Here is a 13,331-nt window from a genome sequence, read left to right as displayed (position 1 = left end):
TGTTTCTTGTTTCATAGCATGCGGTGCTCCTTTATCTTTCCTTTTTTATCTTTAAAGCTTTATTGCAGTAAACACCATCACCTCTCTAATGTTTTACCCTCACGGTACGAACTCTTGATCCGTCGTACTTACCTGATGTGTGGCATTTTGGTTTCAGAGAGTGGTAAGATAACTTCTGGTTTGGAATCAATGCCATTATCATGTCCTGTAAATGAACGTAATTATGATTTTTCTTTTTAAACACAATCAGCACTCCTCCATGGGCACAGACGAGCCTGCTATATGCTTAAAATAAATAAATGAATCAAGGAAGAATATATAATCTTACTGTATGGGATCTGTAGGCCAAGTGACGATATAGAAATATGAAATGTTCTCAGAGTTATCTCAATGTAACGCAAAAATGCTTAGCTAAGATCACGATTTTGTTGAGTTTGTGCTCGGTTTTCTACTTAATAAGAACCTTGCCTCTCAACTCGCTTTTTTACTTCTGCTTGCCGTATTTTTTGCGATCTTTTAGGACCTATGTATGCCGGCACTGCTTTTGGTGAACAAATAATTATATTAACAGCATTCTTTCGTTCTCACAGCGCGGTTCCTGAATTTCCTCATTGACTCCACCCATTGGTCATCCTTGGTTATAACAGCAGCGTTCAACAGCGTTGACACATTCTTTTTCCTCAGGCAAGTATGGTAAGGTAAAATTTAATGGGAGCAGCGTAATTAAGACATGAAATAAAGGAGTAAGAGCACCTTTTGCTACGAAAAATAATAGTAAAAATGTAACAAGCGCACGAGTGAACAGGAACGGTGCAATATTCGTATCTGAAATAAATGGATTCGTTTGAACTTCATATTTCCTTTTTGAAAATATTATGGCGCCAACTTAGGCTCCGCCTATATAGATGTGACGCAATAGCGTACGATACAAGCCCCGAAATAAACACCCACTTTAACCTAGCCGTATCTAACGCCAGTTGTTTCGACAGTGCAACCTCCTGACGCCCCTATCCGGCTTGCTGTCGCTTCCTTGCTCTTCGGGCTGCTGCGTCGACTCGGAGGCCTCTTTTTGAGGAAAGGAAACCGGTGTCTTAATCTTGGCCCTAGAACGGACGGCATATGTCGTGTCAATTTGAGAGGAGACGGGAGTGGGAGAGGTTGACGTACAGTTTCAGCGCCTTAAGGAGAAGAGCGAGAGCAGCAAGCTTGCCACCCGTACTGTTGGTTAGGCCGGGTTCGAAAATAGGCGCAAATTCAAGAGATGCAGACGTCGAAGAAGGAAAAAACATTAAGAGGGGCCATTATGCGGCATTTCTGAAGCCAACTTAAGGGCTCTGCTTGGACAGTTGGACAGGTATCTACTGTGTCTTCGCACGTTTGCGCATTCGTCTCTAGCGCCACGAAGATCGAAGTGTGCAGACGAACTCGCATTGTGCCGAGCTGCCGCCTGATGTCATGGGCTTCCGAAACCTCTTACGAGGGCATAATGAAAAAAGTAATGTGCGTAACAGAGAATACCCAATGTTCTCGGCAGTTCTCTAAAACCATGCATCATCCGCGCAACGTAAATACTGCATAAAATGAGGATTCTCAAGTCTGCCTGGCCACCTCTTTCAACAGTCTAGTCATTATGGGTTACACAGACGATGCGCGAGGTGAAGTGTTAACGAGGAATCCCAAGTCCTTATGAGAGTATGTTACTTCGGCCCCATTTTATTGCAAAAGCAATACTACTCTAGGTTTCGAGCCTTCAGCGTAGCGCAGCCGGTAGCCACGTCTTACCCACCTGACACTGTGATGTCACACCCCACGTGACACTAGGGTGAGAGCTGGGCTACCAACTCAAGCAGTCGACAGAAGCTGCCAACTTGGGTGTCTCGTTTCACATGAGACGGTTATGTCAGAATCGGCCTGCTAGGACACTGGCATTCACGTTACCCCTATAAGCCACTAAGGCACGTTCATACGGCTTGGTTAAAGCAGGGACTTATATGTGGGCTGAGGAAGATAAAAAGAGAACAAGAACGCTCGGTCGCCAGCAGCTAATGCTTTTGCTCAATATTTGGTTCACCAGCGTTGAACCCTTGTGAAGTTTTTGCTGTTCAGCTTAGTTAGCGAGGGCCTCTCTATGCTTTCCTTTTTCCGTGGATGCAGGCCACCTAGTAATAGTGAAAACAGGTGCACGCCTAATTTTACAAAGTTTAAAGCATGGGACAAATGTTCAACTATGCGACTGAGAAGTCGAATCTACCCTATGGTTACTTCAGGCAAAGACAGTACGTGTATTGACTTGATGGACCTTCGTTGTGTCTACTGTATGCATTCAAAAGGTCAGCATGTCCAGGTTTTATATAAAATATATAGTCCGCTGTGTGCGCTTCCAATTCGTGCAGCCTGTTTCACTTTCGGAACGTAGAAATTTTCAGTTGATAAATGCGGCTAATTCTTCCTTTCATAGATTGCGAAATTTGGAAATTCACAATAGGCCACAGTCCATAACCAAAACGAAATGGTGGTGGGATGCATATAGTTAAGAATAGAGCGTTAATTTGGTGCTTGATTATTTTACACTTATCCTCTTGCCATTTTGCAGCGGATTCTTCCTTTGCTTCATCCTGCTGAAGCAGAAGAGAAATAGCCCCATCATCTTCGTTATCGGTGTGGTACGCAGGTTGATCAGGTAAGAATAACTAACGTGTAGTTGAACTCGCCATTCGCGCAACGAGAAAAACGATAGAAAGAAAGCGGCTGGGTATTGAGACAAGTCAGAAATGAGGGAAGGAGGGGGTGGTGGAAGGACATCATGTATTTATTTTGAGCCGCCACTAAGGCGCAACAGAGGATTCCAGCGCCAGAAATAAACATTGGTCCACATCCTTGAGGGAGGCGTTCCGAAATACAGAAGATGCTTCCGTGCTATGCAGATTTTCCAGTGAGGCATTTTAAGAGAACACACACACACACACACACACACACACGCACACACACACACACACACACACACACACACACACACACACACACACACACACACACACACACACACACACACACAGACACACACACACACACACACACACACACACACACACACACACACACACGCACGCACGCACGCACGCACGCACGCACGCACGCGCACGCACGCACGCGCACACACACACACACACACACACACACACACACACACACACACACACACACACACACACACACACACACACACACACACACACACACACACACACACACACACACACACACACACACACACACACACACACACACACACACACACACACACACACACACACACACACACACACACACACACACACACACACACACACACACACACACACACACACACACACACACACACACACACACATGCCTGGAGAAAGAACTGGGAAATCATTAAGGACGAACACTATCAAACTGAAACAAAATATTACAGTTTTCCTAACCGACAGAGTATCCGTATAGAAAAGATACAACAACAAATCGTGGAACCTGTAACGGATATAGATGTTAACGGTGCAGGTGTTGTTGAGAAAAAAACGTTTTTATTTCAGTTAATCAAAGGTCGTTATGAAGCAGACGCTATAGTCATATATTTTCTTTTCTGCATGATATGTCACAAGACAAACACACGCCCGAACACTAGCTCCGTATTCCAATCGCCATAACTGCTTTAAATCTTCTTTCTTTCCCCGAACTATTACTGAATAGAATTAACTAGAGAATGACACTTTTTTCTACCTTCACTGGCCCTGTTTTACTGATGTCTCAATTTTTGACCGGTTCTATAAGCAATACAATGATTCTCTTTGGCATAATTGCTTTTATTTCAGTTGTTCCTTTGTATTAAGCTTTCTGTGCGTATTATATTGTGTCTTTTTACCTCTAATGCTATGTAGCATATTATATCGCACGCTGCAAAAATCCTGTGTGCGATTGGTTTCTTTATAAATATATACATGATTTATTAAATAAAAAGATGTCATGGTCATAGTCATCTGGAATATCATTCTTCATGCGCACAATTCCATGCAGAAGGAAAAATGTCTCCCCTGTCCTCGCCTACAAGCGTGCGGACTTCCAAATAATCTCTCTGGCTGCGAGTTTCAAACCTCTGTTCTAAAGGCAGTAGCGTCAGTTGGTTTAGAAATAAAACTAAGCTTTTACGCTAATTACACAAGGTTAACTATTTTCTCTAGATGAAAGAATACTCAAGCCGCCTGGCCACTAGCAGCAGTTCCACGCATGCTATAATAACGTATTGCAAAATCTCGTTCAAAAGTTCATATATCTACAGAGAGCGTTATTAGAGAGATTTAGCATACCGTGATCCGCAATCCGCCACCGTGACCCTCTACCGCTCGTGGGCGGGGCGCATAAGCTGATTGGTTCCGATGCGGCAGGTCAATGTGCCGACATCAAGTATGTGGCGCCATCTATCGGTATCAAAGTGATCTGGGCATGCGCAATAGAACGCGCGGTGGCGGATCACGGTAGCGGATCGCGGATCACGGTGTGCTAAATCTCTCTATTTTCTTTGTTTGCGCATAATTTATTTGGATAGCAATATTGTTTTATCGAGATGGCCTTTAAGATCAGATTCACCGCACCCAAACTACTACTCGTACTGCGGCTTTGCTTTTCTTTGTCAAATTATTACCGGTTGGTTAGTAACCATCAGGTGAAATAGTGGGTGCATGGCACAAATATAGACCATAAATGAAAGTATTTCTAACACAGCAATGTTCGCCGGCAACTGAAACGCAAATCTTGCATTCTTTTCTGAACTCTCTGCATTGCCTTTCCGCAGGACATGCGTTCCCTTATTCTTCATCCTCATGTGCTTCTACATCGTACCTCTCTTCGTAACCGGGCCAGAAGCAAAGACGTTCTTCCTTACCTTCCGCGAGGAGGTGGCCTATCATTGGTGGCACTTCCTGCTTCACATCCAAAACTACTACAAGAAAGATCCGCGGGTAAGCTTCCCATTCATTTTTGACCTTAAGGAGATATGATGTGATAAACGGCCAAAACGTTAATTTTTTGAACCGTGCGCAGAACGTCCACGTTTAGAGCATCGTTCATGGGAAAACCAGGGAGGCAGGAGGAATGAAGGAACAATGGCATGAACCTACACATAAGTAAGAGCGAGAGCACTCCAGCACGCGAAGTACAGGCAGATACCTTTTTACAACGCCTAGCGCGCGGAAGAGGTGAGAAAAATAAAGGCGAAAGAAAAAAAAAAAACCCTTGTCGGATGAATCAGTTGGGCGGGTGAGAAATGCGGAACAGCTTAAAAAAAAACAACAGAATAAAACGCCTGTCCAATTGAAACAGAGCTGCGCGCAGAATGTTTATTGCTTTCTCTCTGCCTGAAATCTGCCTCTAATGTGTTCGCGTCTTTGGCTCTCTCAAAGCGAGTTGTTTTCTCCTACTTAACGAGCTTGCCTGTACTTTTACTTCCAAACTTGCAGAAGCAAAGAGGTGGGGGGAGGGCAGGGGCATGGCTTCGTCGATGCTATAACTACTGCGAATTAAAAATTTTACTGCTAATTTATGACACAAATTGGAGGTTCATCGCGTATTCTTGATCGCCGTCTACGGCGTGGGGTAAAAGCTGGAATGCGTGAACGCGACGCCTGAACTGCAGGCCTCAGATGGGAGGCAATCGGTCGCACCATGCATCGTTGCTTTGAGAAGAGCACAACACAGACTGCAAAGAAGCTTTGGGCGTCCCTTGCCTAGATGCGGACAACCATAGGTTTAGCCGACTCGCAACCTTCTGACGATCCTGACCTAATCTTCCACCGTGCTCGCACGCACACGCACACGCACACGCACACGCACACACACACACACACACACACACACACACACACACACACACACACACACACACACACACACACACACACACACACACACACACACACACACACACACACACACACACACACACACACACACACACACACACACACACACACACACACACACACACACACACACACACACACACACACGCACTAAAGCGGATAGGTCACGTGCTAGGCGCTATTCTAATTCCGTTCACAACAGAGTGCGGGGAGTTAGATGTGAATTAAACATTACCTTTCCATTTACTCCAAAACGCAAAGCTTCCAAATAAAAAGGAGTAACATTTTCTGCATCATAATGACAAGATCTTTTTTCGCGGTTTTAGTTGCGTATATTCCGTGTTTTCATAGGACTTTGTGATGCAAAGTAGTATTTATATGCGGAGCGCAACTTCTGCTCAGTATTCTATCACATAACGATAACATACCGGTTAAATCAATGTTAGCAATTAACTACATTCATTAAAATTATGCAAAGAAATATTGTTGAATAAATATAGGCTGTCGTTGCTGTTTGCATACCTGCGATTTGTTTTAGTGCAAAAGAACAGTTGGCAGTGCTCGCAAGGACACTTGAACTTCTTCGTTCAGCTTTTCGAGGACAGAATTTCAACTCTACCCGTACTGGAAAGGTGTCAAGTGAGCATTCTTTTTTTGTTCAATACAGATCCTCCTTGGCCATATATGGTTCCTCTCTGCGGACTTCCAGCTCTTCATCGTCGCCCTTCCCATTTTACTGTTGCTGAAAAGGTAGATTTTTATTTTACTTCATTTATAACGGAACATTCCTCCAGAATCGCCGATTTCGCAATCGGATTGCATAAACTCTTACTTCAAGCTATATACATGCCTAAACCTGAAACTCAGTGCTATGAGTGCCCATTGTGATGTATGTATGCGGCTGCGGCATTTAGATAGACTGCGGAAGCTGTGGGTTCGAATCCGTGCTGCTGCAAAATTATTCCGATAGATTCAAAATGTAAAAATAACATTATCTCAACTGGAGTATAATCATTGCACCGTTACCAGCTGTATGGGATAAACATTCCCGAGACCTCCATTACAAAACTCCCAGGACAGCAACTACAATTTCAGGAATCTCATTTCTGAGTATTCTTCGGTATTAGTGCTGCTATATATGCAAAGGATTTGACGGACCTTTTGTACTCGCCACCAGTTTATGGTTGATCTACCTGGGACTGCACAGGATGACAGGTTTGTTTTTATATTTGTTAATTTTTAGCCTGTGCATTCTGCACAAGTAGCGCCATTTGCTCAGGAAATGAACAAATTCAGCTTTAACTTTGTTACGATTTCGCTATTTTAAGCTTGCTTTCAAGTCTCGCCATAATATCCAAAGTTAACTTGCCTGGAGCTCGAAACGAAGCTCAGACGTTATCGAATGCTGATTAATTGGGCAGAAGACGCATTTTAAGTTCCACAAATGCTTCCTGATATACGGCCCGACTCTACTTTCAGCATGAAGCCGTGTTTATGGAGCGCCAATAGTAATGATGTGAAGGCATCGCAATTTATTTTTGCTGTGTAATGGCTTCGATCCGCCTCATCCAGAAAGCGTGTGGGAGGAATGGTCAACTAAAAGATTGTCCCACTCGCCTCCAGTGGCAATTTATTAGAAAAGTAAGAAAAAACCCTGACATGCCTACCGCGGGTCATTGTTCAAGCGACGGTGTTAAAACCAATTTTCTCGGGAATATCTGGTGTTCATTTTGTCGGATTTGCCAGCGAAAAATAAAGACCATGCCTTTCCTGCGTGGCCTTTGGTAGTTAATATAATAATTGTACGGCGAGTTTTGTGACGTCATAGGCCCATATCACATTGCCGAGTTGCCAACTCCGGTAGGTTCTTTGAGTTGCGAGGAGGATTTGGAAATCGAACCTTGTGGTACCCTTGGGCCCCGAGTCAAACATGCTACCCCTGAGAAACGCGGGCGCCTTCACCTTGCTTAGTTTTGTTTGCACGGCGTAGTAAAAAAGTGAGAAAGAAATGTAGATTAAGGTTAGAAAAGAAGTCAAAACTAGTTGCAATCAAATGTTACGTAGATGCCTGTTTAGTTAGAAATGGAAACAAAGTTCCTGTTAACTAATCGTAACGCGTCTGGAAGAGCATTATGAGTACAATTAAAATGTTCGTTTTACAAAGACACGATTTATGTTCGTCATTGACCAACTGCGTCCCAGTGATGTAAACACTTCTGTGCCACGCGCTGCTTCTGCTCAGCCGGAGGACATTGGCATTGGGAGTGTGCATCCTACTGGCCTTGCTCAGCTACGCCGTCGCTGCGTGGACGTTGGCCAGTCATCCTGACATCCAACCATTCGTCATCATTCCTGGCACTACACCTCAGTGAGTGAAATTTGTTCATCGCTTACCCACATCTCTCTCTCTCTCTCTCCCTCCTTCTCCCTCTCTCTCTCTTTCTCTGTATATTGTCACGTGGTGTTGACATGGCCGGTGACACCCCGCACCTCCAATCTTTTGCCCCGCCGGGTTGGCGCAGTGGTTACGGCGCTCGACTACTGTTCCCAAGGATGCGGGATCGAATCCCGGCCTCGGCGGCCGCTTTTCGATGGAGGCGAAAAGCAAGGCGCCCGTGTGCTGTGCGATGTCAGTGCACGTTAAAGAACCCCAGGTGGTCGAATTTTCCGGAGTTCTCCACTACGGCGTCTCTCATAGCCTGAGTCGCTTTGGGACGTTAAACCCCACAAACCAACCAACCAACAAAGAGTCTGGGAGTACATTGAAAAAATTCTTTATTCGGCTGAGTTGCGCCCGCTTAATAAGTAAGTTATTCGGCGGTAACAAAACTCGTGCTCAGCGGTCGTCGAACAAAGAATGCTCGTCGCGCTCGTCAACGCTCGAAATAAAGACTGCGAAGAAACATCGAGATAAAGCCGCAAACAGTGACTAGCACAACCTGGAACATTACAAAAAAGCACGCTAGTGGTCGGAATCTTTGAGAAACATCTCGGCGCATCTTGCGTGACAAAGAAACTGATAAAACTGCGCCTAGTGACAACAATCATGAACAGACAAAGAATGCAGAAGTGATTAGCGTGCCAAAACCAGAGTGGTAAGGCTCTATGCCGCCGGCTGCTAAAAACAACATAAATAGCTTTGCATGTTTCGCGGCACCCTCGCCTCCCTCCCTGCCTCGACTACCTCCCTGCCTATGAGTCTGCTTGCCTACATGCCTGCCTCCAACCTACCTGCGTGCCCTCGCCTACCTTTTCACCCTCTGGCCACCTTCTGGCCTTCGTGCCGTTTCCTGTATCGACGATAATAACACATTATCATCATCAGCCTGTCTATGCCCACTGAAGGCAAATGCCCCTCCCATATCCTTTAATTAGCCCATTTTGTGCTAGCTGCATCACCTTGACTCCTGCAAACTTAACTTCGTTCGCCGAACTTAATTTCCTCTGTTCCTTGGCACGCTTTCCTTCCCTTGGAATCATATTTGTTACCCTTAGCGACCATCGTGCGTATCCTCTCTACGCAATGTATGTCCTGCCAATGCCCATGTCTTCTTGATTTTCACTAGAATGTCATCTCCAGCTATTTCTCTGACCAACTCTGCACGCTTCGTATCTCTTAACGTTACATCTACCATTTTGCGTTCTATAGGCCACTGCTTTACTTTCAACTTAAGATGAGCTCTTCATCAGCCTCCACACTCAGTCCGTAGCTAAGCACTGGTAAGATCCAACTCTTATATACTTTACTCTTGATCTATTCCGATAAGGTGCTAGTCATAATCTCCAAGTACTAGCTAAATGCACTCCATTCCAATCTGATTCTCCTAGTTATTCCCTTTCGTGGTCCGGATCAGTGCTTACTATACCTTTGATAAGTAGAGGTATTCGCGTACCACTTCCAGTGTTTCGCTACTCAATGTAAACTGCTGTTCGTTTCTGAGGATGTTGAACATCAAATAAGCCTTCTGCATATTGCTTTTGGGCCCATCTTTCCGGTTGTCCTGTGCAGGCCTTCAATAATGCTTTGCAGGTCGTCTCTCCTGAGGTTCTTGGCAAGACAATGGGATCAACGAATCGCACATTACTGAGTCCATCAATCATTATCCCTCGCTGCTCTCATTCCACTACTGTGATTATATGAATAGGGCCTCTAAACAAAGCGGTTGGTAGCCCTCGGAGATCATATCTCCTTGCCTAATAACATTCTTTATTCGAATTTCATTACTTCCTTTATGTAAAACTACGGTTGTTGAGCGGCCACTAATCTTTCAGTACTTTCATACATGGGTCGTCTACATCCTGATTTCGCAATGGCATCATCACTGATGAGGTTTCGACGAAGTCAAATGCTTTTTCATGTCATTGAATGCTATACGTAGGAGCTGTCTACTTAACTAGCACACCTCTATCATCTGGTTGATAGTATGATATGATCGATGGTAGATAGACTTACCTTTCCGAAAATTGGCCTTATCCTTTGGTTAATGATATCTAAGGTTCTCTTAATTTCATTATTATCTTATTGAATACTCTGCACGTAACGGATAGTAAGCGGACTGACCTCTGATGTTTTAAGTCCTGAGCGTTTCTTTTTTATTAATTAAGGTAATGGTAACGTTCTTCCAAGCATCCGGTACCGTCCATGCAATCAGGCATTGCTCATACGGAATGGCCGTTTTTCTAAAACAGTCACTCAACAAGTCACTCCAGCTGCTTTCCCCTCTTCCGTAGTTTCTAAATGCTTTTTAAAATCGTCCTTTTTTAGTGGCGGAACATCTGATTCAACTTCCGTAGTGGCAACCTTTTAACTCTGACTACTTCGGCTTCTGTATATAGGTCAGTACAGAACTCCTAGGATACTTTACTTTGCTAGTTAAATATTACGAATGACACTGACCACCTTCTTCCTTAGAGCACGCATCTAATTTTTGTCTATGCCTAATTTCCGCTTCACCGTTTTAGGGCTACCACTATTATTTAAAGCATGCTCAAGTTTTTCAATGGTGTACTTTCTTGTGCTGGACAATTCGCCCCTATTTATTATCCTTCATTGCTCCGCCAGTCCTGCCCTTTCTTTTTTGTTTGCATGCTTTTGTAAATTCGCGTTTTTTAATGAAATCTTATATCTACCTAAATAATTTAGTGGTGTCATATCCAACTATCCTCCAGCCTACTTCTGCCGCGCATTCAATAATAATATATCTGAAGTTATCGTTCATTGCTTCTATACTAGCGTCGTCTTCCTCTGTTAGAACTGAATACCTATTCTGTAGCGAGATCCTGACTTTTGTACCTACACTCTTACTGCTAATTAGATGATAAACTTCTTTCTTGCTAACCTGTTTTTTTTTTTTTAAATCTAGAATATTTCGAGAAATTACAATCATTTGGTTATTGCATTGCACCTTTCTAATTACCTCTACATCTTTTGAAATCCATGGGTTAGAGCGTGCTATGAAGTTAATTTCATTTTTAGCCTCCCCATTAGAGGTTTTTCATGTCCATGTAAACTTCCGGTTCTTTGGTTTCCTGAAGAACAGTATAATATTTGTAAGTTATTGCGTTCTGCGAACTCAACTAACACCTCACCCTGTTATTCCAGAAGTCAATGCAATATACCCCACTCGGCTGGTATCCAGCATACGTCTTGGCAACTTTGTTATTGAAGTCATCCATCACTACCATAGGCTTTCACCCGGCACCGAGTACTATAGTAGTAGTAGAAGACTTTACTGAGGCGCAACACCTAGGCGCCTAATACATCGATGGCCTGCTGGACGAGCAGGCGCTGTTCTTCTTCACCCTCAGCACCAAGCCAGTCCACCCAGGTCCAGATAGTATGGGAGGAGGTGGGAAAGAATCCCGATTGCAATGCAACCGGACATGAAAATAGGCAGTGTGAAAGGTTGGAATAAGGGAAAGGGCAGTTGAGGCATGATGGATCACGACGGAATTTGTAGAGATATAGCCGTGCAGGAGTTATGAGTGTGTTCAACTGTATTTGCCGAAGGATATGAGCAACGGAAAGATTAGGATGAGGGTTGGGGTAGAGCTTGCGGTCTAAGCGAGCAGTATTGTAATAATCGCTGATGGTGGCTCGAAGAGACAGTTTTGACCCTCCCTCTAAGGATCTTGGCTAGGGGATGAACGGTGCCCGGTTACGAGTTTCACGGGCGAGCTGGTGCTCCAGCTCATTGCCGTCAATCCCCAAGTGTCCAGGGATCCACCGGAGGAAGACGGGGCAGGGCGGCAGCGGAACAAGTGCAGCCTCGAGCTCCGTGGAGAGATGATGTGTTAGACTTTTAGATTGAATGGCACGGATAGCAGCCTGAGAGTCAGTGTATATAATATACTGAGGCACTCAAAGTGTCCTCACTCATACTGTATTCCTTACACAGTCTACAGCAAGAGGTGTTGCAGAGCCGGTGTTGTTCTTCGTAGGTGTCGGAAAACGAAGGTGGTGCAGTGGCACGAAAGGAAGCTGGAATGCCATTGCGAAATTATTTTTCTTTTCGCTCATTTCGAGCTTAAACTAATCCTCGGAAGGCTATTGCTTGTGGCGTCATTATCACTGCTATGATGCGCGCAGTTGTATCCTGGCATTAGAAGGAATAATTGTATTGTGACTATTTGCTGCCGGGCTGAAATATTCCAAACTCAAAACGCTTTGTATACATATGGAATGTATATCATATCTGTGCGGTGGACTAAGTAACGGCGGCCCCAGCTTTCTGTATTCATGACAGTATAATTCGTGCTGAATGACACTTTATGCGATTGTTTTCTGGAAAACTGAATTCCATCTCCAATTTGCGCTTCATAAATGTTAGTGTTCATACGGGTGGGTAGAGTTCATGGGTCTGCACAGCGCTTTCAGTTCCGAAATCCTGAGTTAGAGCATCAGGAGAGCTGATATTGAACGTTTGAGAGATATATATGAACTGCATTTTTGCTAAGTGATTTTCTTATTACTTTTATTTTACTTCTCTCTATATTCATTGAGGGGTCCGCTCAATAGGAATCTTTAGGCAACACACTTCTGTTGCTTCTCTTCAATGCTTATAGCTCTTCAAGAAATGCTTAGGCGCCGCACACAAGGACAAAACGTAGAAAACACACCACAGGCGCTCTGTGGTTTTGTTTTCTACGTCTTGTCCTTGTTTGCGGCGCCGAAGCATTTCTTGAAGTATGGATCACCAACTGACCTACAAAACAACCATTCTAAGCTTACAGCTGGTGATCCTCATGCCAAAGCCCGTGATTGACATTGATACCCGGCGGCTAGTACTGGTGTCATTTGTGCTAGGCCCCCAAAAAGGAAAGAAAACGGTGCAATAAATGATTTTTACCAAGTAAATACGGTTAATGCATTTGTAGGTATACGTATAACAAATAAGTATGATTACTTAAGAATTGAGTAAAACAGCGCTAGGG

At 44.2% G+C, this 13,331-nt stretch overlaps 1 protein-coding gene across 1 annotated transcript in view; it reads left to right on the top strand.

The window, feature by feature from the left end:
* Positions 1-13,331, top strand: part of LOC146178709 (nose resistant to fluoxetine protein 6-like) — a 55,395-nt gene that overhangs the window by 26,616 nt on the left and 15,448 nt on the right. The window contains exons 7-11 of the mRNA XM_084580016.1: positions 591-684; positions 2,594-2,680; positions 4,832-4,997; positions 6,565-6,647; positions 8,140-8,265. Of these exons, the coding sequence (XP_084436142.1) occupies positions 591-684; positions 2,594-2,680; positions 4,832-4,997; positions 6,565-6,647; positions 8,140-8,265 (556 nt within the window). The remainder of the gene's footprint in view (positions 1-590; positions 685-2,593; positions 2,681-4,831; positions 4,998-6,564; positions 6,648-8,139; positions 8,266-13,331) is intronic.

The sequence above is a fragment of the Amblyomma maculatum genome, chromosome 9 (assembly GCF_055883805.1).
Source record: "Amblyomma maculatum isolate TAMU_Amacu chromosome 9, ASM5588380v1, whole genome shotgun sequence".
NCBI classification, from domain to species: domain Eukaryota; kingdom Metazoa; phylum Arthropoda; class Arachnida; order Ixodida; family Ixodidae; genus Amblyomma; species Amblyomma maculatum.
This window is presented reverse-complemented; position numbering and strand designations above follow the sequence as displayed.